The 24,548-nt window shown below is 42.3% G+C and overlaps 1 protein-coding gene across 1 annotated transcript in view; it reads right to left on the bottom strand.

Moving 5' to 3' along the window:
* The window catches only part of ETNPPL (ethanolamine-phosphate phospho-lyase), a 36,498-nt gene that overhangs the window by 5,977 nt on the left and 5,973 nt on the right, over positions 1 to 24,548 (bottom strand). The window contains exons 2-11 of the mRNA XM_040418380.1: positions 15,537 to 15,655; positions 15,248 to 15,407; positions 13,294 to 13,368; positions 12,982 to 13,075; positions 10,788 to 10,904; positions 7,796 to 7,878; positions 6,403 to 6,628; positions 5,003 to 5,157; positions 3,480 to 3,569; positions 2,288 to 2,418 (exon numbers count right to left, since the gene is read on the bottom strand). Of these exons, the coding sequence (XP_040274314.1) occupies positions 2,288 to 2,418; positions 3,480 to 3,569; positions 5,003 to 5,157; positions 6,403 to 6,628; positions 7,796 to 7,878; positions 10,788 to 10,904; positions 12,982 to 13,075; positions 13,294 to 13,368; positions 15,248 to 15,407; positions 15,537 to 15,655 (1,250 nt within the window). The remainder of the gene's footprint in view (positions 1 to 2,287; positions 2,419 to 3,479; positions 3,570 to 5,002; positions 5,158 to 6,402; positions 6,629 to 7,795; positions 7,879 to 10,787; positions 10,905 to 12,981; positions 13,076 to 13,293; positions 13,369 to 15,247; positions 15,408 to 15,536; positions 15,656 to 24,548) is intronic.

Raw genomic sequence — 24,548 nt, 5'->3', positions numbered from 1 at the left:
GGTTTTGATATTTTTGAAAGATCTTATTAAAAACACGATACATTAAATTAATGTATTCTACTAAACTAACCACATTTTTTACCCTATAAGACTCAGTTTTCACCCCAAAACTGCATCTTATAGGGTAAATACTGATCAGTGCTTCCATTATTGTACAGTAGGACTGGGGAGCAGTGAATACAGCACTCCTTGTGCTGGCAGTACTCAGTGCTCCATGGTATTCTTCTGCTAGCACAGCACACTGTGCTGTGACCTGCACACAGCATGAGGACGTAGGCACGCTCTGTGACCTCACGCTGTGCGACTTCGGGTCAAAGCACAGCAAGAAGAATGCTAGATCTCAGGGAGTAATGACCGAAACAGGAGAGGTGAGTTGATTATTATTTTTTTGTCTGATCTGAGATCTGATTTGGGATCTGATCTGAGGTCTGATTGGGTGTTTGAGTTGCTGTCTAATTAACATTAGGGGTTTGATCTGATGTCTGATTGGGTGTCTGAGATGGTGTCTAATTAACATTGGTGGTCTGATTGGCGGTCTGAGCTGGGGTCTTATTAACATTGGAGGTCTGATCTGAGGTCTAATTGGGGATCTGATAACATTGTTGTCTGATCTGAGGTATAATTAGGCGTCTGAGCTGAGATCCAATTTACCTTGGGAGTCTAATCTGAGGTCTGATTGGGAATCTGGGCTGAGGTCTAATTAACAATGGGGGTCTGAGGTGAGGTCTGATTAACATTGGGGGTCTGATTGTAGGTCTGATCTGAGGTCAGATGAAAAATATTTTTTTCGTATTTTCCTCCTCTAAAACCTAGGTGTGTCATTTTGGCAAGTGTACCTTATAGGGTGAAGAATACGGTATATGTGATTGCTTTTTGGCTGATTGCTCATATGCATTTTTAATTATAAGCAATCTACTGAAAAATTATTGAAAATCTCTAACACAGAAAATGCAAAGGCAATCTGTTTAACCTTGCTAATTGCTTATTACTGCACGTACAATATCACTTGTTTTCAAGGCAATATACTTTATCTGTACTGACAAGCATATTAAGAGTGTAGCGATATGAAGAAATCTTACTCTTCATACATTTATAAAGTAGGGAGCTTTAACCATCTAAACATTGTACGTGCATACGTGCATATTGCTTGTCTTGCTGTATCACATGGATAATATGTTTATCGTCTCCATTCTTGACCTATATTTTTGTCTACCTGCGATCTTTTAGTCTTTGTAAAATCTACAAAGTATTCACTGTGTACATAGCATTTACAGTAACTGGTTTATTACAAGGTAGTTTCCTACCAAGCTGCTCTCTGCCTGAACTATCATTTAGTTTGCACATACTATTTCTATGCGGAGTATTAAAAAACACTGATATTACCCAAGGCAAAAACAAATTAAATTTAACCTTTTATAAAATACTGTATATTAGAAGACATTTGCCCAGATTTACTAATCCTATAAATAGAGTAGGCTTAGGCCGGCTTTCTAGACCTCCACCAGATTAATCAGAGGGGTTCAGACTAGATGATAAATCTGGAGCATGGATAGACATTTTTCTCAGATTTTTTACCAGCTATTGGTTGGCTTACTTTGACAGACAGATTTTTATACCAAAATTGTGGTGCAAAATGATACATCTTAGGTCCGCCCACAAGGCCGTAGCCCTTTTACTAAGCCACACCTCTTGTTGAGCATACCGGAAAAAAGTGTGGAAATCTTAGATGTGCTAAATTGCACCTTTTTGTGCCACTTTTTAGACAGACAGTAAATTTGGGCTATTGTGTGGTTATGTGAGCAAATGCATGCTTCATTTTTGATATCTTTATATACTGCACTAGACACAACTTTTCCACCATTTTTGGTCTAATAGTACTTTGCGCCTTCTTTTGTCACTGTATTAGATTTTGTCGCATATTGTGGTAAATAATTATACCAGCGCCATGGTGGTCTAAGAAGTCTAAATAATTCTCAAAGCATTAATGGATTGTGCCGCATCTTCCCAACAGACTGCATTAGAGAAAGTATTAAAAAAGGAAGATCTTCATAATCTTGGGTTAATTTAACCACATATATACCTTTTACCTTTCATTCACAATGTAAAACACATTTAACAAACTATTCATAGACATGGCTCACAACACAAATGATGTAGGCAAAGTATTCTGGCACAAAATACACGATTATTAATACATCCCTTCATTGTTTGTAAGAGGACTGTTACATGAAATTGTCTCCCTAGATATAATTTTGGCTCGACGTAACTTAATATGTCATATGCTTACCAGTAAGTAGCTCATCTATGGCGTCCACCACCATCTTAGCATCCTCCTTTGAAAAGCACATGGGAGGCTTAAATTTAAGAACATTTCTATGTGGTCCATCTGCACTCAGGAGAATTCGTTTTTCTTTCAACCTACAATGTACAATAATTTTTTTTTTTTGCTTTTCATGTCATCAATGCAAAATTATACAAAAATAAAAAAAAAATGGGTCGCAATCAATATTATGAATTATAATAATTTCAAGGTAACACTTATTTAACTTTCTATGTGAGTTATGGTTACAGAGTTAAATGGATGTCTAGTTAAGAAAAACCATTTTCATATCCCCTATTGGGAATTTGAATTAACCTCTTGACCGGTGTGGAGGGCAGTAAAGAGTATTTCTCTCAGGTCCTGTATTACTTAGCCGCCTCATTGATTTGAACGGGCACTGTGTAATGATTAATTTCCTATGTGGTGGCGCTTAAGGGAAATTGAACACTTATTGCCAGTTTTCCCCACAGAATATAGCTGATCACTGGATTGCTGTGATCAACTTATTGTCAAGGGTGCCTTCAAGTATGGATTGTGCACATTCCACAAGTTCATAAATAAATATTCAACTTTCTAAACTGACACTATAGCAACACTAGTTAAAGCAGTTGTCTCATCTAAACATAGAAATCCACTTTTCTCAATATGGTAAGGCTATAGTAAGTGGTGTATATGATATGTACATGCTATGACACAGCTCTAGGCCACAGCTCTGCCCTCAGCATGTTAATGTGTAGCCCTGTCAATCAAAGGGAGGGGGAGTATGCAGAGCACACGGGCGTTACAAAAGCAGTGCTCCAAGGATTTAGCCCTGCCCCCTGGTGCTCCAACTTGCTTACTTTTAAATGAAGATATCTGTGCAGCTATTTAATTAGCATGATCTCTCCTACTAGGCTGTAAGCATGGTTTATTAGCATTTAATAGCATTATTCAGGTAAGCATGTAATTTTTTAAATTTTTACAGCATTTGGGGGCATTACTATAATGTTTTATTATGAGGAGCGGAACTTCTTAAACACATTCAACTCTTGGTTACAAGATTTTAAATGTTCTACAAAGCCATCGAACATGGCTCGTAATTGAGATGGGAGGTGTTACTGGCTTATTGGAATCCCTTTCTGACAGTAAGCAGTTATCTCAGTGTTATGCAATCACTTACTTATATATGACGTGCTGGGCCTCTGCTGTAGCCGGAGTCCTCAGTTGTCTGTCTTTAACTAGATCTACACCAACAAACAGTCCAGAACCTCTGAAAGATTCAGAATGATATTGTGAAGTCATTTTCTTTTCTTTTTAGAGTACATAGCGACAGTATGCACTGCACATACACTGCAATGTACGCTAGAGCAGGTAGTTACAAGAATTTAAAGCAGCAACATGGGGATCATTTTCATTTTCTCATGTGGAAATATAAGAGAAAATATCTGTGCTCTTTTGATAAAATAAAAAATATGTACAGCTCTCTTCCAATCATCAGTCATGAGTAAGGACCGCAATCTGAGTGTCCGAAACATGTAGACCGTGTACTTTTATCCTGTGTCTGGAAAACGTATTTGACTTTTTGGAATAAAGGATTAGATTTTTAGAAGCTGGATTTATTTCTCCTTTGGAAGCTCTCTTCCAATGTATCATATATTTATAAGGCGTTTTTCCATTGCATTCCATTCAAAGAAGCCTCTTAAGCACCTTTGTTAACAGAATATTTTATCTTGGGTATCAGTCACTATTATGAGCTGTCTTTTCTCCAATAAACATAGTTAGTGTGCTGCAACACAGTGTAGAATTCTGATTAAAGGGGTATTCCCATCACATACAATGGGGGCATATCGCTAGGATATGCCCCCATTGTCTGATAGGTGGGGGTCCCACCTCTGGGACCCGCACCTACAAGGAGAACAGAGTAGGGAGAGTGGTGGCTGGAGGACCCCGGGTTAACCGGGGTCCGTCCACCACTAAGCACAGCTCCTGTACAAGTGAATTGGAGCACACTGAGCACGCAGGGCCCCTGCTGCCATTCATTTCTATGGGGCAGACGGAAATAGCCGAGCCAGCGCTTGGCTATTTTCGGCGGCCCCATAGAAATGAATGGAGGGCGGCTGCACATGCATTTCCCCCACTCCGTTCTCGTTGTAGGTCCCAGAGGTGGGACCCGCACCTATCAGACAATGGGGCATATCCTAGCGATATGCCCCCATTGTGATGGGAAAACCCCTTTAACTTTAACAAAGGTATTACTATTTAAAGATGGAAGAACGCACCACTTGCCTATACTGCAAGTGGCTGATCAACTGTATAGCGAATGCAGCCAGCAGGCGCAAGCGGCTGGACGTGTTTTATGTGCAGTTAACTGCACGCACAACAGGTGCAGTCATCACAACTTTGAAAGTGCCAGGTCTGTCTCAGAAGCCTATTTCCACATTGACTTCTATTGGAAAATTAGATGCTGTGGCCGTACTATTATAAGGCAGCCAGATGCTAACATTCATACTGTTTATCCCACTTGTGAGTAAATGAGTTTGTATATAGGAGGAGAAGAGCGGTTGCTATACTTGTGCTGTCAGTCATTATGGAAAGAAAGAAGTGAAATATGGCCCAACAGTGGGACAGCTGGTTGACCTGCAGCAAGGTGATTTGGAGATCTATTTCCCATCCTGTCTGTTTGCTTTCACAAATAGCTGTTACCTGATATCGCCTATTATCTGGTGTTTTTCCTTCTGCTCCTGCAGCAGCTCTACAAGGTAGTTTCCCACTCTGATAGCATTCCCTCGCAAATCTTCTTTTTCAATAATGTCAAGCACAGCCAAGCCAATAGCACAAGACACTGGGTTTCCCCCAAACTGCAAGAATAACAGAGAACAACATGAAAATGACCAGTAGGTTTGAGCACTCAGTGGGGCACAGGATTATTGGAATAACCCATTTTACCAAAGCTAGACATGCACATTGGCTTTGCCGAACCTGCCGATTTCAAAGGACCGGCAAAGAATCGAATGTGTATGGAGTCTCCTAACTGTCCCTATATGGCAGATGTCGGGGAAAACAAGCATTGGACAGCCAGATTTAAAAATGCCTGATCCTTTTGGTAAGATAAGCCACTTCCAGAAGAATGTGGCACAGCCCTTCTCCCCTCTCCCCGATCAGGGCACATGCATGCTTGGCCAAATATGCAAGTGTATGGGGGAGTTGGGAGAGAGAGCTGTCAATAGCTCATTTGGCTGACCATATTCTTATCTGTTGTATGGCTAGGTTTAAAATACCCAAACAAATGTTTTTACAAACAATTTCCTAAACCAGCAACTCCTTTGTGGTGGTTCCTTCTTAACCTTATGTAATATAGACATCTACAAGCATACTATAACATATTTAAATGAGGACCATATCGTTCCAATAGCATTATTTGTCAGTCAACAGTTCGGGCCAGTTGGTTTCTTTGCATACATGTAGAACTTTATAATCCAATTGTTACTTATGATAATAAACACTTGTGCACCTGTATGTCCTTATATCTATCAAGAGACCCTCCTAGCAAATGGGACAACATCAGATGGTGAGTATGGTACACCCTAATCTGTTCAAAACGTATACTCCACAGAAAACAAACACCCACATGTGCGCAAGATACCAAGACTCCATCTGGCAAGATATGCAATGCCCAGGTAAGAATGCACTACTGTCTGTAAAGGTGGAGTAACATGGCTATGGCATTCCTTCAGAGCTGGATAAGTATAGATGTACCATTGTAAATAAGTGGTAAATGGGGCAGATCTAATCTTCTCTTTCTCTGTCTCTGGTATGATTCTGATTAGTCAGTTTAAATGGACAAGGGAGTCCAGGAAAGTCGGCCTTTAGTGAGCAATCTGACCCTGCTTATGAGACCTGATGGGGTGGAAAATGTGCTTTATTGTTCTTTTGTTTATTGTTTAACAATTAGCATTATTATTCTGATTATATTAGGTATCTCAGTATCTCCACATACTTTTCCTATTCTATACAAAACTGTAGTAATTAATCAATAATCTGTAGAAGGACCTATCAATTGCATGCAGAGCTTTCAAATGACTTAATATTTTACACAAATTTACCGTGTTAAAGTATTCCAGGCCTGTCGCCCCAAAGGCTTCTGCAATTTTCCTGGTTGTCACAACACAAGACAGTGGATGTCCATTACCAATAGGCTTTCCCATGGTGACAATGTCTGGTACAAAATCTTCGCCCTGGAGCTGGAAACTCCAGAAATATTTCCCAACTCGTCCAAATCCAACCTGCACTTCATCAGCTATGAATACTCCTCCAGACTTATGTACGTACCTGGAAAGAAAGAAATTCAGCAATCAATCATGGATACAGCAGAGTAACACAATCGCTTTCAGGGTATGTACGCAGGGGGCATTTGGTTCACAAGTTTCTGGCAGTCAGCAAAGCCTGTAGTGATAATTGATTTTATCCTATCAATGTTAATTAATTTTATTTGTAGCAAAATTTATGTTACTGAGCATTTATCTTACTGCCGTACCTAGAAATATTAAGTCTGCATCTCTTTACACTGAAATATGCAGAAGAATCAGTCAAGAATGTTCATTAAAATTTTGGAGCTCAAGGTTAATAAGTGAAGTAACAGCACTGGATTTCAACAGCTAATGATAATGAAGTCAATCAACATTGCTTATTGGGACAACTTCCTGCAGAATTTATTCAAAAATATACGCTTTTTGCCGCATTAAAGGTTATGTGTTTAAGTGAAATAATTGGATATTATAGAAATTTTCCTGGGGCAACAATATTGGTGACACACATCCTTCTTGCAATATCTGTATACACAGTTCACTGTGTGTTTTATGGTAGGTCCAATGAATGAGGATTACTCCAAAAAATTATAATTGCAATATACTTATTTAGTCTCCATGACGTAGTGGAGAATAGCCCCTTGGGGCTGTTCTGAATCTGCCATGATCTACACTGCAAAGCTGAAAATGTGAAATGTCAGTTTCTTTTGTGTCATCTAGATGCTAGTGTGTAAACTGGGATATTTGGGGATTATTTTGTATGAATAATCAAATACTAAAATATATTTAAAAAAACACCAACATTTAAAAAGTCATTTTGTCTTTTTAATGTCATTCTATCTACTCTTTAAGTCTATATTCACATCTTCACCATTCATTTGTGTTGCTCTGCTCTATCATAGGAGTGGAACCACAAAAATAATAGCAGTGTTAGATGTGTCACATGACAGAAACCCGCAGACCATAGTGTAATAGGGTCAGTCAGGTTTTTGTCCTTGTGTCCATCATTTTAATAAACAAAATAGTGCACTTTTTTGCCTATCATTTTTTATGGGACCTGTTCCTAATGTAGTTGTCTCTTTAATTAAACTATATTTACATTTTAGACATGACCCTTTTATAAATTAGATTTTCTTTAATAAGTCTTTTAGTTTTTACCCCCCAAAAAGTCCCTCTTAAACTGGTTACATACTCTGCCACTTTCTTGAAATAGCCAGGCGGTGGAATAACTTGGCCTCCACAGCTTTGCATGGATTCAGCAATGAATGCAGCAATCTATGTAAGAAAAGAGAAGATTAGGGCTATTTTCTAGTAGACTCGTTCTAGAAGACTCTGGATTCTCTTCAATTGTGGGTGTGTAACTTTTCATGAGTGCAAAATAGTTAGCTTAAGATCTGCAAATGTAATACCCCAAACCCACTGGGAAATCACAGTGGTTAGAAGCTTAGTAGAAATGGGCTAGACTGTCATTATTCAGTAATGTCTTCAAGGCCACTTGACATCAGCCAAGAAGACTTTCATTAGATGCCCAAGAAAACTGACAATATGAACTGTTTGTTTAGTCTACTCCTGACTACAATTGTAGTCTGTGTAATAGTTCATTACCAACAACTGATCTTGTTCTACTTCTGGGAAGGGAAAATCAAGGTTATTCAGAATAAAAAAAATCAGGCGTGATTTATAAATTGCAATATTGTTTTTAGATAATTCAGTATTAAGTCTCCAACTGTAAAAAACATGAAAGATAAATTTGTAACTGCCGAAAATAACACTGACACAACATGGTGTGAGTACCTCGAGAATAAAAGGTGAGTAGATGATTTATATATATTTATAGCAGTCTAATTAAGTTACGGTAACTGGTAGGAACCCTATGTGTTCCCTAAGTGCCCACTACACTCATAAGTCTGTAGTCGTTGGAGGCCACTCCATGAGACAACAGGAACCAATCCACAAACCCAGGAAATGAGGAGGTTCACTACTGCTGTTATACTTGGATACTTGTGAATTACCCTGTTCTTTTCATTTGCCCGTCTTTAGTATATTTTTGTCATAGACCAGACTGTATTATCTTTTTGTTGTACTCTACAACAGATTGTCATGTAAAGTATCATCATCACCCATACTTCGGACCAAGAAGCACCAAAAAAACATGAGTGGCCACAAGTGTGACGAACCTTATGGGATATATGATCTATATTTGCAGTCGTCCCTTTCTTAGTAGTGTTTGGATTATCTCTGCAATATTACTATTTTATATCACTTATGTTGTGAATTCATGTGGGATTTATTTTAAAAGATTTGAGTAAAAGTGACGTTTTAAGTAGGTTCATACTTTAGTGAAATAAAGTATCATCATCCATAATCTGAAAACACAACGCTGTGAACAAATAGATATATACACTATACAGCTGAAGAGCGCACTACAACAAGCACGCGCACGCAACATCATGGAGAATTCCAAAGGAGAGATATAAGTCTTTAGCACAACTTGATCAGCAACTGGGTAACGCCACCAACACCTACAATATGTAAAAAGGACAAAAAGGAAAAGAAAAACTGACCATTAGTAACAAAGTTTTGTAAGTTTGAGCCATAAATTCCCTAGTGTAGAAGTATTTTACAGTATTATGTCAGTCTCACAAGATTAGTATGAGTACGAAACTAATATTCTGGGCTTTCAGTGCTTGTGTTTCATAACCATCCTTTTGTTTCACAAATGAATGCAAGTCTTTCTTTCCCTATGACAATGGCCTTTTGTAAGATCTAAAGAATTAAACGGTATATAAGTAATTCTGTTTTCTCCATTTAAACCTATCACTATGTATTTTGTAGCTGAAGATGTTTTTACCGTCTACCAAACTGTTAGCCCCATCAGGTAATTCTATAGTAATCTGAAATGCTACCTATTTTGAATAGTTACAGAATGAGCCAAACATCTGTGACATACATATGGTGCTTGCAATGTGGTTTCATTATCCAGATTTTAGTATCTTTTTTACCTAAAGAGTAACAAACTTTTGATATGTCATAGTCAAAGATTTTGTTCTCTTGGGATTCAGTTGCTGAGACCCTAGCCAATCGCTAAAGCGAGGAGCGCTGCAGGAGACAGACCTCAGGCGGGCTTATAGGCCTTCTGTAGAGTCTGTCTCTAGCAGTGAGGAGATACAGCACTCTCTGTGAGCAATGTCTCCTCATTTTAGCAAAAGGCGAGGGTCTCAGCACTTGGAAACTTTGATATTTTACAATTAATTTTACACAGTAATGAAATAATAGATGTAAAACATAATGGACTACACATTGCTGCATGCATGAATGCTCCAAGGAACAGAGGATTAATACATGCCTTTGGCAGCAGAAAGACCACAGGATATCCTTGTGGTCTTCAGCAGATCTGTAGGAACATTTCCTCAACATTCATGGAAAATTTAAACTCAGCAAAGAATAATTACTCCAGTTCCAATACTGCAGTGCTGGTTAAATATTTTCAGACTGGTAACACCCTGAACTGGGGGCAGGAATATAAAGAAGCCTAAAATTCAAACAAGTTAAACAGCATACCAGTTTCTCATGTATGCCTAAAAGAGAGACAATAAATGAAGGCGTCATATATAGAGCTACCTACACAAACTGTAAGCATCCCCTGCAGGCAATTGATCTGTAGCTGCATTGTTATAATGTATTTTTATCCCTTTAGGTCAGCAGGCTAGACCTGTCATACTGGTAATGAGGCGTACCTGAAATGTCAAGCAAGCCAGTAACAGGAGCAATGAGCTAAAGAACTGCATCTCACATAAGTCACACTGCTACCCTGCAAATGACTACTTCATTCCACAGGGGTCACTAATATATTTAAAAAATAAAAAATGATCATACAGTGAGGTATTTGGACACCCTGCGATTTTGCAAGTTCTCCCACTTAGAAATCATGGAGGGGCAAAATCGCAGGGTGTTCAAATACTTCTGTTCTTTACTGTAGATGACATACATACAGTACACAGCAAGCATCTATGTGAGACTATGATTAAAGACCACACAGGTCTGAAATGCGTTAGCCAGACCATCTTCCTCTGGGGCTAATATTTTCAGTCATTTTGGATTTACTGCTATACTTTTTGGATGGATTTTTATCAAGGATGTGAAATAAAGCACATGGACTCTGAGTTTAAACAGTACTGATTTACCTGTCTATTATTTTGATGAGCCTCATTGATTATGTCATTTACTTCCTCAGCATATGCTGCCCCAGGATCAGGATGGTCTTCTCTGTATTTGCCCCTGTAGGTATCAGGTGATGGAGCCTGGAAAGTAGACACTTTTTTTCAGTGTCATTTTTTTTTGTTTCAAGAAAAAGCAGCAGGATAAAAAAAATCAACAATACCTTTCAGAGAACCAGAATCTTAAAATTGTTATTGTGCTTGTTTTTTTTTTTTTTTAAAAAAAGGACAGCTTCATTGATAATTATTGTTTTTTGTGCACCATGGGGCACATTCATAAAAACTTGAAAACATTTATTTTGGTGTAAGTATGGAGTTTTTAATAGGTGTAAATTTTGGGCAGGAGCAAAGCACAACGGCCACATATTTCTGGTGAATTTATGTTTTGTTTTGTTTTTTCATTAGGCAAACAACATTTTAATTAAATTGTAATTTAAAAAGTCAGCCTTGGCTTCACCCATTTCATCCGCCTTCTATGTCTGTAAAGTTTAACTGGCACTCATTCTGACCACCATAATTCTTAATGTATTCACCACAGATAACTGGTACAAATACATTGATAAATATGTTTCCCATCTATTACAAAGCTGTTTGCCTATAGCCACCACTAGAGGGAGCTCAGTGCATTAGAATTTATGCAGTTACGATTGACTGAAAAGGAAGCTGTAATATCTGTTTGCACTGAGCTCCCCCTAGTAGTGGCACCAGTGGTTTTACATTGGAAAGAGAAGGCGTTCAGTGCTGGGTACCCCTTCCCTGGGCCCTGTAACAGTCACCTGGTCTGCCTTCATTGAAGGTACACCATTGCTTCCTCAGGTCTAATAGTTTTAAAGCTTGAGGGCACAGGCTGATTTGTCACATACAATGAGACTGTCAGTAGCCTACACCAACTGATACAAGGGCTTCTGCCAAGTTTATAAGTTATCCCTTATCCACAGGATAGGCGATAGCAAACTGAATGCTGGGGGTCTGACCACAGGAACCTCCACCAATCATGAGAACTGGGGTCCCATTGCCCATCCTTATGGAATGAATGGACAGAGCTCCATCCATTCTCTATGGGAGCGTCAAAGGAATTAGTTTCACTTTTTTGAGAAAAAAAGCATTATTACACCTTAAAAGGGTTGCCCAGTTTCAGGGTGAAATTGGACAACCTCTGGATCAACCTGCCATAGAGAACAGGTAAGTACTTACTTGTTAAATCACTTGGTGCACCTGAAGACAGCAGTCACATGTTGTTGACGTGATGTCATTGCTGCAGATGGGTAAATAATGCTCAGCCTCGAGAACTGAACCTGCGGTGCGAGATCCTGCAAGTAAGTATTTACCTGTTCTTTTTTGCAGGTTGATCCAGAGAGTTTGATCCTGAAACTGGACAAACCCCTTTAAAGGGTTTCTGTCACCAGAATTAACTCTATTAAACTAGCTGACATTAGCAATGTGAACCTAACTAGCCTATTCCTTCTTTTATCTATGCCCCCGTTACTCCAGAAATATAACTTTTATAATATTCTAATTAGCCTTTAGGTGCAGGGGGGGGGGGGGGGGGGGGGGGCGTTGTTCCTGCTCCTAGAGGCTCCGTTCTCCCACCTCTGTCAATCTAGTGTAGCAGGGCATGGCCAGAGGAGGGAGAACGGAGCCTCTAGGAGCCGGGGCACCTAGAGGCTAATTAGTATATTATAAAAGTTATATTTCTGCAGTAATGGGGGCATAGATAAAAGTAGGAATAGGCTAGTTAGGTTCAGCTGACATTAGCATATCGCTAATGTCATTTAGTTTATTAGGGTTAATTATGGTGACAGAAACCCTTTAAGTAACACCCATTTGGGGTTTTGTCTTAGGGGACTGACTTTTATTGAATTGTTCGCTTATTACAATGAAATCAGATAAAGTTCACCTATCAAAAGGTTATACGTTCTATGATAACTGATTTAATAATTTTTAAAGTTTCCACAGATCCCTGGCTTCTCCTCACACAAGCCATACACATAAATGATATAATTCTGGAATTATTGCCACCACTAGGGGGAGCTTGCTGAAGATTTATCATTCAGATCAATAGGAACTATATAACTTTGTCTTTTAATGAACATGCTTAATAAAAGGTGGTATTTCTAAATGTAAGTATGACACAGAAATAGAAGGGCTAATAAATACTCACCACATGAACAAACTCTTTTTTGGCTTCTTTTCCGAGTTGCTGAAATTTGTATGGACTTATGTCAATCAAAGACGTCACATGTCCATGGTAAGCACTGAAGCAAAAAATGACAAGCATACATTTTCTATGGAATAGGGCTTTGATATAATTTTACTACTACTACTCCTTTTATGCTCATTACCTCTTATAAGTCTAAAGTAAAAGCAGTCGCATGTGAATAGAAATTTATTGACAGTTATCTCTACTGTATTACAGATTTAGCAAGCAAGCAAAAATGAACGCTCTATAGTATAATGACATTTTAAAACCTACTGGTCAAGGGTTATCACATCACTGTGTCCAGAGTACTGTCGAGCCAACCGTAACGCTAGGTCATTTGCTTCTGACCTGGAAGACAAATTCAAACAAATAAGGAGTGGAAACTCTATATATTCTTTATGAGAAAGGGTTTTCAGAAAGAGAATAATGCCTTATATTAAGTTGTCAGGTCAACTGTATATCGTGTATATGACATTGCTGCTTGCTATCACAATACATAGGATGCCTGTTACATACCCGTAGTAGTTGGTAGCATGGTGTACCATGTTTTTACTTTTCATTTTGTATTAAAGGGGTTGTGCAGTGGATTTTTATTGATGACCTATTCTCAGGATAGTTCATCAATTTTCGGAGGGGGTCCAAATCCCAGCACCCCAGCTGATCAGCTATTTGAAGCGGAGGAGGTTCTTATGTGAGCACTGCTTCTTCATCAAGATTAGCACAATAAGGCTACTTTCACACTAGCGTTTGGTGCGGATCCGTCATTAACGAAGCAGCACCCAGGAATAATAGTAAGTGCAGTAAGATCCCTTGGCGCCGCGCTACATATCCTGATAGTTAGTTTACAATGTTTGGACACATGAAAGGTCCTCTTTAAGCTCTGCTGGCCATGGAGGCAGAAGTAAAGTTCCTTGGCTGAAGATAAGTCCGACTAAAAAGTGAAGTGCAGCATAAAGAAGTCAGCTTGTCAGTACAGCAGAGTGAGAGAAAGATATAGCAGAGTTGAGTTTGCCTGCCAGTTTAATGCTAAAGCCTGCTGGAACCAAGACAAAGCTTGTAAAATGTTTGAAGAAACGTTTATTCAAAGTAAAGCTGCTGTTGAACTTCATCTCAAGGTCTGGACTCAAGTTCTTTCCAATCCCTCAATTATTTCCCATTTTTATTGCTTCGGAGCCAAAGCCTGGGGTACAGCGGTATCCAGATAGGAGCACCGTGACACAAAAAGAGACATTTAGGCCTCACTACATCACTCGGCATTACTTACTAAACCTGGGACACGATATAAGAGGGCCCTAGGGGGAGGCGCCCGTTGCACATGAGTTCAGAGTGTCAGTGGTAAGCACACCATGCATGCAGTGTGTCAGTGATGTGTGCGCAACACGTATCCTGTATGTCAGTGGTGTGGTAAGCAGATGTCCAGTATGTCAATTGTGAGTGCTGCTGGTGTCCAGCGTGTCAGTGTGGGTGCCACATGCTTCCAGTGTGTCAGTAGTGTTTGCAGCATGTCTAGTGTGTCAGTGGTGTGTTTAGCTGGCGTCCAGTGTGCCAGTGGTGTGTACCACATGTGTCCAGTGTGTCAGTGGTGCGTCCAGTGTGTCAGTGGTGTTGTGCAGTATTTGTCCATTGCATCACTGGTGTGTGAGCATGTCTCCAGTGTGTCAGTGGTGTGTGATCATGTTTACAGTGTGTCAGTGGTGTGTGATCATGTGTCCAGTGTGTCATTGGGGTGTGTAGTATGTGTCCAGTGTGTGTGTGTCTAGTGTGTCTATGGTGGTCTTGTGTGCTTAAAGATGCCAGGGCTGATTTCAAGTCCCAGTCCGGCCCTGTTCAGGTGTCAACATCTGGTTTGGTAGCTGCTGCAGCCAATCACTGGCTGCAATGGTGAAGCATCCCCTTGCATCCCGAGACCCACTAACGTGACGCAAGTGGGACACATTACTGATGTGGTCAGTAAATGGTTACAGCAGCCGTTAAACATGATATTGACACATAGGGCTGGAGTGCTGAAGTCGGGGAGTGAAAGAGCTGTAACCCAGCAGCGGGGAGCAGGTAGGTATGCTTCCCTACACAGAACTAGCCACATGAGGGGGTTCTGCCCGAAAGGCCCCTGAAGATGGAAAACTCCGGTTAACATAAATAATAAGACATAGCTAGCTTCTAACTAAATTTTAACTTATATCTTAAAATATATTGCACAGAGAACAAGAGATATTACTTGCAAACATACCCTGAGTTCACAAAGTAGCAAACAGAAAGCTCCTCAGGCAGTGTAGCTGTTAGGCTCTCAGCATACTGGACGAGGTTGTCATGCAGGAATCTAGAGTTTGTATTCAGTAACTCCATTTGCTTCACTGCAGCCTTTGTCACCTCTGGATGACTATGTCCAACTACAAGAGAGGAAAACATGCATTATTCATGTCCAAGTGCTGCCAAAGGAACACAATAAACCAATGACATCATAAAAACAGGGCCTCTGGCAGTTGTGCAATCTATCGTGTATATGATGATGGACTTACCATGAGCAACATTATTTATGCAGTCCAGGTACTTTTCTCCTCTTTCATCAAACATGTACTGCCCTTTTGCACATACAATCTTAATTGGATCTTTTTCAAAAAATACTTTGCAGGATGGCCTGAAAGGGAATGACAAATTAAGGGATTATTATAATTGGTGCTTATATTAGATCTTAGCTACCAAAAATATTTCCTTAAAAGGGTTTTCTGAGATTTTCATACCGATGACATATCCTCTGGACAGGGCATCAGTATCTGATCGGTATGGTTCCGACATCCAGGACACCACATCATTTTGAGAAGGCTCCTGTGAGAGCTACTGCCTTTTCTCAGCTCACGAAGCACAGCACCGTACATTTTATAGCAGTTGTGCTTTGTATCGCAGCTCAGCCCCATTCGCCTAGGCCACGTGACCAATGAATGTGACGCCCACTTACCTAGGAAAAGCAGAGATAAGGTTGCAAAGCTCACAGGAGCGCTGGTGCCTTCTTGAACAGCTAATCAGCAGAGACCCGGATGTCGGACTCCCACAGATCAGATACTGAAGACCTATCCTGAGGACGTGCTCGAACATCAAGCAGTCTAATAGGCTCCTTAGACTTACTCCAACTATTAGACAGGATTTTCCTGCTTGTGCTTGAGGCTATTCATTATATATGTTATATAATTGTTGTGAGCTCCAGTGTTAAGGAGCCATACACATTCAACAGCTGACAGCTATCTCTCATGTATGTTCAGCTGGGCCGAACGTATATGTGTCTTCTATGGGGAAAACAGAGAGCCACTGCGGTAGCTTATCTCTAGAGATGAGCGAATCGAAGCTGACAAAATGGAATTAGTTTAGAATTTCAGGAAAAATTTGATTCGCAACTAATGCGAATTTTCTTGCACTTTGTGGTAACGAATTGCAATTTTCCTAAAATGGCGGCTACACGTGTGAGGACTGAGGACATGGAACTCTGGGAAGGCTGGATCACCCAGATTGACATGCCTGCATGCAGCCAATTAGCAGCCAGCCAGACCTGAAAAAATATACATAAACGATTTATAAGTGCAGGGAAAGGATAGGGAGGAATCATTTTACAGCATCTTAGTGCAGGGAGATACGTCAGAAGGCGCTAGGGACATTGATAGGAAAGTGATTTACAAGTGCAGGGAACAATTATTTGGGGATCCAAATAGTCATTAGACAGCTCTGTCATTCCAGCTTTTTGTTATTGGGCTACAAGTCTTATGTTGAAAAGCCTTTAGTGGCTTATATCTTAGTATCTTATTCAGTACGACAAGAAAAATATATACGCATTTCACTTCTGCAGTTATTTCTGTTGAAAGCGTATAGGGGTGTATTTCAGTAACAAAGAAAAATATATGCGCACTGCACTGTTGCAGTTATTTCTGGTGAAAGCGTATAGGGGCGTATTTCAGTACAACAAGAAATATATATATAAGTACTGCACTGTTGCAGTCATTTCAGGTGAAAGCGTATAGGGGCGTATTTCAGTACTGCAAGAAATATATATAAGCACTTCACTCATTTTTTTTCTGGTCAAAGCATATAGTAAGACAAAAACACAGAAATATAGTGGCAATACTGGAGGAGCGGCTCAACCCCTAACACTGTAGCGTGTTTTACATTGGGGGAGCAGCCCCACCGCATGTGGACCGCAGCAAACGACTATCCCCAGCAAAAAATGCATACGGTGGAGGATGTCGGCGCGGTCCACATGCACCACAAGGGCATCCTACACAAAGCGGAGCATTGTGCGGATGTAAATACAATCATATAAATCACAGAAAAAATGCACCAAACGGATATGCCACTGACTATACTGGCTAGTCATAAATGCAGATATTAAAAGCTGAGACTTTCGCCAATATATTCCTGTCAGGAAAATATCGGAGCCCATCATTGCACCACGTCACGGTCACTCAGCATGGCAAAGGGTCCTACCACTACGCTACCTATGGTGTGAACACGGTCTGAAGGTGATGTAATCCAGCTCGCAGCCAGGCTTCCACACAAACGCCTAGCAGGACAACTAGTGCAATGTGAACAAAGCCAAGACTGCATTTACATCCGCACAATGCTCCGTTTTGTGTAGGATGCCCTTGTGGTGCATGTGGACCGCGCCGACATCCTCCACCGTATGCATTTTTTGCTGGGGATAGTCGTTTGCTGCGGTCCACATGCGGTGGGGCTGCTCCCCCAATGTAAAACACGCTACAGTGTTAGGGGTTGAGCCGCTCCTCCAGTATTGCCACTATATTTCTGTGTTTTTGTCTTGTTTTATATGTAGTGTATGTGCCGTTACCTGGCATTCAAACACTCTTTTGCACCTGGTGACCTCCATCACAGGGTCTGATATGGGCGTGGCTTGCAGTCTTGGCTTTGTTCACATTGCACTAGTTGTCCTGCTAGGCGTTTGTGTGGAAGCCTGGCTGCGAGCTGGATTACATCACCTTCAGACCGTGTTCACACCATAGGTAGCGTAGTGGTAGGACCCTTTGCCATGCTGAGTGACCGTGACGTGGTGCAATGATGGGCTCCGATATTTTCCTGACAGGAATATATTGGCGAAAGTCTCAGCTTTTAATATCTGCATTTATGACTAGCCAGTATAGTCAGTGGCATATCCGTTTGGTGCATTTTTTCTGTGATTTATATGATTGTATTTACATCCGCACAATGCTCCGCTTTGTGTAGGATGCCCTTGTGGTGCATGTGGACCGCGCCGACATCCTCCACCGTATGCATTTTTTGCTGGGGATAGTCGTTTGCTGCGGTCCACATGCGGTGGGGCTGCTCCCCCAATGTAAAACACGCTACAGTGTTAGAGGTTGAGCCGCTCCTCCAGTATTGCCACTATATTTCTGTGTTTTTGTCTTGTTTTATATGTAGTGTATGTGCCGTTACCTGGCATTCAAACACTCTTTTGCACCTGGTGACCTCCATCACAGGGTCTGATATGGGCGTGGCTTGCAGTCTTGGCTTTTTTCACATTGCACTAGTTGTCCTGCTAGGCGTTTGTGTGGAAGCCTGGCTGCGAGCTGGATTACATCACCTTCAGACCGTGTTCACACCATAGGTAGCGTAGTGGTAGGACCCTTTGCCATGCTGAGTGACCGTGACGTGGTGCAATGATGGGCTCCGATATTTTCCTGACAGGAATATATTGGCGAAAGTCTTAGCTTTTAATATCTGCATTTATGACTAGCCAGTATAGTCAGTGGCATATCCGTTTGGTGCATTTTTTCTGTGAAAGCATATAGTGGCCTAATTCAGTCCAACAAGAAATATTTATTCTGAGTGCACTGCTGCAGTGATTTCTGGTGAAAGCGTATAGGGGCGCATTTCATAAAAAAAATAAAAATATATACTCACTGCACTGTTGCAGTTATTTCTGTTGAAAGCGTATTGGGGTGTTTTTCAGTAAAAAAAAGACAAATATATACGCACTGAGCTGTTGCAGTTATTTATGGTGAAAGCGTATAGGGGCGTATTTCGGTACTACCAGAAACATATATACGCACTTCAATCTTTAATTTTTTTCTGGTCAGAGTAGATAGGGTCGTATTTTAGTACAACAAGAAAAATATATTCTCAGTGGATTTCCGCAGTTAATTGTGGTGAAAGTGTTTAGTGGTCTATTTCAGTATTTAATTGTTTTCTGGTTAAAGCATATAGTGGCCTATTTCACTCTAACAAGAAATATATATTCTCAGGTCACTTCTGCAGTTATTTCTGGTGAAAGCATACAAGGGCGTATTTCAGTACTGCAAGAAATATATATAAGCACTTCAATCTTTAATTTTTTTCTGGTCAGAGTAGATAGGGTCGTATTTTAGTACAACAAGAAAAATATATTCTCAGTGCATTTCCGCAGTTAATTGTGGTGAAAGTGTTTAGTGGTCTATTTCAGTACAAAAAGAAAAATATATTCGTCGCTTTTAGGGGTATTTTAATTTTCGTTTCATTGGTTTAGTTCAACTACAAGTATGTCAGGAAGCGAAGTGCCAGGCTGACATTATGACCTTCTCTGATCACGCTATGCTCCATGTTTCTCTGAGAATCCCTCTTTCATCATCCAAGTCCTGGCTGTGGCGATTGAATGAGTTTCTAATACAGGATCTGGTAACCTCTCAAGACATCCACAGGGTTCTCTCCAGTTACTTCGAGGAAAACCAGGTGGATAACAATTCCCCCATTACAGTATGGGCAGCTCATAAATGTGTGATCAGGGTGGCACTCATTGAGCATGGATCCAGGCGAAAAAAAGAAAGAGCAGAGGAAATCTCCCAACTTCTTGCGGAGCTCTCCCGCCTAGAGCTTGTTCACAAACAATCTCATGTCCAGACGGCTAAGGCAGCCCTATTGATAGCTTGTGGGAAGCTAAAAGAAAAATTAGATATACGCACCAAAACCATGTTAACCAAAGGTAGAAGGCACTTATTTGAATACGCTAATAAATGTAGCAGGACCTTAGTTCGGTCTTTGCAGGGACAGAGAGCGAGAAAATATGTCCCCCTAATCGCCAATCCAAAGGGCCCTAACCTAAATGACCCAGATAAAATAACTGAGGCTTTTGCCCAATACTACAAGTCTCTGTATAACATCCCTTGCCCCAACTCGACTAGGGCCCCCTTAACACTCACTATGCGCAAGTACCTATCTCAATCGGGTCTTCCGAAAATCCCACAAGAGGCACTTTTGGATTTAGGTAAGCCCATTTCGGAATAAAAACATTCGTAAGCCTTAAAAACCATGCAACCTAGCAAAGCCCCTGGATGGACTACCCGCATTTTATTATAAGAAGTACTTACCTCTACTGCAGACTCCACTCACTAAGGCCCTGAACATGGTAGCAACAGGAACTCCCCTTCCCAGAGACATGACTCATGCACACATCACAGTTATACATAAAGAGGGGAAGGATACAGCAGCCTGCGCAAGTTATCGCCCAATCTCATTACTTAATGTTGACCTCAAGCTGTTTGCCAAAATCTTAGCCACGCACCTGGTTCCCCTATTATCAAGTCTGATTCACTCTAACCAAGTGGACTTCATCCAATCCAGAAAAGCCTGAGACAATACCACTAAAGTACAGAATCTGATTCACCAAGCTAAACTTCAGCATACACCTTTCTGCCTTTTGTCCACAGACGCCAAAATGCTTTTAATAGGGTGAGCTGGCAGTGGATATTTGAAGTCCTAAACCATGTAGGCATAGATGGCTCAATGATGGCCTGGATCCGTTCCCTATATACCTACCCCTCTGCAGCGACGTAGTTGAATGGGGTTTTATCACCCACGTTTGAAATACAAAACGGGACCAGACAGGGTTGCCCTTGATTTTCTTGCTCTTAGAGCCTTTACTCCGAAAGATCTGGTTGAACCCTAATATCACAGGTCTTTCAGTAGGAGGGGCAGGAATATAAAATTGCGGCATACGCTGATGACCTGATGTTTACAATCACACGGCCTATGACATCTTTCCAGAATCTGTGGTCTCCTCCTGCTGCTGTCATATCCACACTATGTCACCTTGCCACTCTGTGGTCTCCTCCTGCTGCCGCCATATCCACACTATGTCACCTTGCCACTCTGTGGTCTCCTCCTGCTGCTGCCATATCTACACCACGTCACCTTGCCACTCTGTGGTTTCCGGATGCCGACGCCACCTCTAAACTATGTCACCTTGCCACTCTGTGGTCTCCTCCTGCTGCTGCCATCTCCACATTATGTCACCTTGCCACTCTGTGGTGTCCTCATGCTGCTGCCATCTCCACACCATGTCACCTTGCCACTCTGTGGTCTCCTTGCAGCGTCCCACATATGTGTGTAAATGGGACACTTTAAACATCTGAATATATATAGGTATTTATTTGCATTGTACGGTATTTCCTATTATCAGGCTCGCAATGTCATTTCACCCATCCGCCCCAGCTGGTGCTGTCACCACATAATATATATAGCTTGGGGTGTGTTAATAAAGTTAGTTGAAGTTAGTAGTTAGTGAGAGGAGAAGCACGTTTATGGAGGAGAGAAACAGGCATCGTCCACCATGTAGTCTGCTATTTCTACCCCTTGGTCATGGCCAGGCTAAGGGAGTACAGCTAACAGTGGCATACCGCCAATATAGGCAGACCACGCCGTTGCTATGGGGCCCGCGGCACAGGGGGGCCCGGAGCGCACGGAAGGCCCTTCCCCTCCGTTTGCTCTGCACACTTAGTTAATGAGTTAATATGCGGCGCAGCGGCTCTTGTGTGTTCTTCCGAACTGCCTCCACCGTCCCCCCCCCCCCCGCCGTCGGAGCTACTGGCCAATCATTGACCTGAAGGATCGGGACTCCGGGCTGCAGGCGTGCTGCATTTCACACTGGCCAATCAGCGCAAGACAGCGCAAAGAGGCAGCTGCTGATTGGCCAGTGTATAGCTGGGATGGCACAGGCAGCAGGAGCGGGCGCCGCAAACTACACACAGAGCAGCTACTCAGGGAGCGTATTATCATTGCTCGCCGCCTGCATGGCTGAAGACTGGTCATCTGCCCTGCCGACAGCAAGTGCAGTGGCACTAGTGAGTGCAGCCCCCAGCCCAGACTAAAGGACCGCGGTCCGCTCCTGACCGGACAGGGAGGGGGGGCTCATAGAGGACAATCTGCTTTCCTCCTACTCTGTCCTTTATGAGACTCCCCCCCTGAGTCCTTTATGAGTCCCCCCCAACCCCTAATGCACCCCAAAATGCCCAGGGGGGGGAATAGGAGGATAACACACTGTCCTCTATAAGCCCCCCCAGGTCCACTATGAGCCCCCCAACCCCTAATGTCCCCCAAAATGCCTGGGGGGGGGGGGTAGGAGTAAAGCACGCTGTCCTCTATGAGCCTCCCCCCCCCCCCCCAGTCCTCTATGAGCCCCCCCCCAAATCCTAAAGCCCCCCCATTCCCCCAAAATCCGGGGTGGGGGGGGGGGAAGTAGGAGGAAAGCACGCTGTCCTCTATGAGCCTCCCCCGAGTCCTCTATGAGTCCCCCAACCCCTAATGCCCCCACCCCAAATGCCCAGTGGGGGGAGGAGTAGGAGGAAAGCACACTGTCCTGAGCATTTTTTTGTGTCACCATCACAATGCCCACAGTGTTCCTATGTCTTGACGCATCTGCCCTGCCGACAGCAAGTGCAGTGGCACTAGTGAGTGCAGCCCCCAGCCCAGACTAAAGGACCGCGGTCCGCTCCTGACCGGACAGGGAGGGGGGGGCTCATAGAGGACAATCTGCTTTCCTCCTACTCTGTCCTTTATGAGACTCCCCCCCTGAGTCCTTTATGAGTCCCCCCAACCCCTAATGCACCCCAAAATGCCCAGGGGGGGGGAATAGGAGGATAACACACTGTCCTCTATAAGCCCCCCCAGGTCCTCTATGAGCCCCCCAACCCCTAATGTCCCCCAAAATGCCTGGGGGGGAGGAGTAGGAGGAAAGCACACTATCCTCTATGAGCCTCCCCCCCCCCCCCCGAGTCCTCTATGAGCCCCCCCCAACCCTTAAAGCCCCCCCATTCCCCCAAAATCCGGGGGGGGGGAGTAGGAGGAAAGCACGCTGTCCTCTATGAGCCTCCCCCGAGTCCTCTATGAGCCCCCCAACCCCTAATGCCCCCACCCCAAATGCCCAGTGGGGGGAGGAGTAGGAGGAAAGCACACTGTCCTGAGCATTTGTTTGTGTCACCATCACCATGCCCACAGTGTTCCTATGTCTTGACGCAGCTGCATCAGGACGTTCTGTGCGGGCAAGATAAAGAAGATGGAAGAGGAGGCAGAGACGCCAGCATTGAGTCCATGTGAGAAGCACAGGGAGGCACACTAAGTACACAGGTAACACTACCACATGGTCTACACTAGTGTTATCTGTGGTTTTACATAGAACTGCAGGTAACACTACCACATTATCAGCACTAGTGCTATCTGTGGTTTTACATAGGACTGCAGGTAACACTACTACATTTTCGGTAATCAGAGAGCCATCACTGTGTTATCTGTATTCAGAGAGTTATCACTGTGTTATTTGTGGTGTTACATAGGACTACAGGTGACATCTACTACATTATCTGTACTCAGAGAGTTATCACTGTGTTATTTGTAATGTTACATAGGACTGCAGATAAAACCTTTATGGAATATCCACAGGAGTTCCATAGACTCAGATACCACAGGGCTTTGTTCCTACGGCATTCCCTTTGCCGCAAAACTGACATGTGCCCTTCATTCCCTGGGTCAGTACGAATACGTACGAACGTATGTATACATTTCTTTATTGGCAAATGGGGGTGTGGTGGGGGAGGGGCCAGAACAGAAGGTGGGATGGGCCAGGGATGGGTAGTGGTCGGGGTTAGGGGCCCAATTCAGATTTTTGCTATGGGGCCCAGTGATTTCTATGTACGCCCCTGACAGCTAACATTTATCTACAGCAGCCAAGCACCAGACAGTAAGTCTATGTCTGGATATGGGGAGAGACTAGTGAGGGTTACAGCTGAATCTAGCTTATGGACCTCATCATCACCAGTGCCTGAGAGCAAGTGCCGGGACACGAATCGATAATTGATCTGCAGAATTGTCCATATTCACTAGAAGCCTTCCGGGACATAGTGAAAACCTAAAAACCTAATTACTTCAGGAGAGCATCCTGCAAATAATGTAGCAGAAGACTGATGCCTGCCACAAGGGAGAACGCCCTTATTGGATAGCTCAAGATAAGTAGAAGACAGCATATTTAGTACCAGAGTGCTATAGTTTGGACTTAGAATAATTACAGAAGTCTTGCCTGTAAAGTGTCAACCTTAAAGAGAACTCCTCAACTGACAATTACCTAAAGCTGATAAGTGGAATACAATTGGACTTATTTCTGAGTCATCACTTATATCATACAAATGAACTGTATCTGTACTGACTACCTGAAGACAATTGATTCAGTAAATGTTCAACTGTTTGATCACAACCGACTCCTCATCATTTCTACTACTACGCTCAACATT

Source organism: Bufo bufo, chromosome 2, assembly GCF_905171765.1.
Source record: "Bufo bufo chromosome 2, aBufBuf1.1, whole genome shotgun sequence".
In the NCBI taxonomy this organism is placed as follows: domain Eukaryota; kingdom Metazoa; phylum Chordata; class Amphibia; order Anura; family Bufonidae; genus Bufo; species Bufo bufo.
The sequence above is the reverse complement of the archived record's forward strand: the minus strand, read 5'-3'. Positions and strand labels throughout refer to the sequence as shown.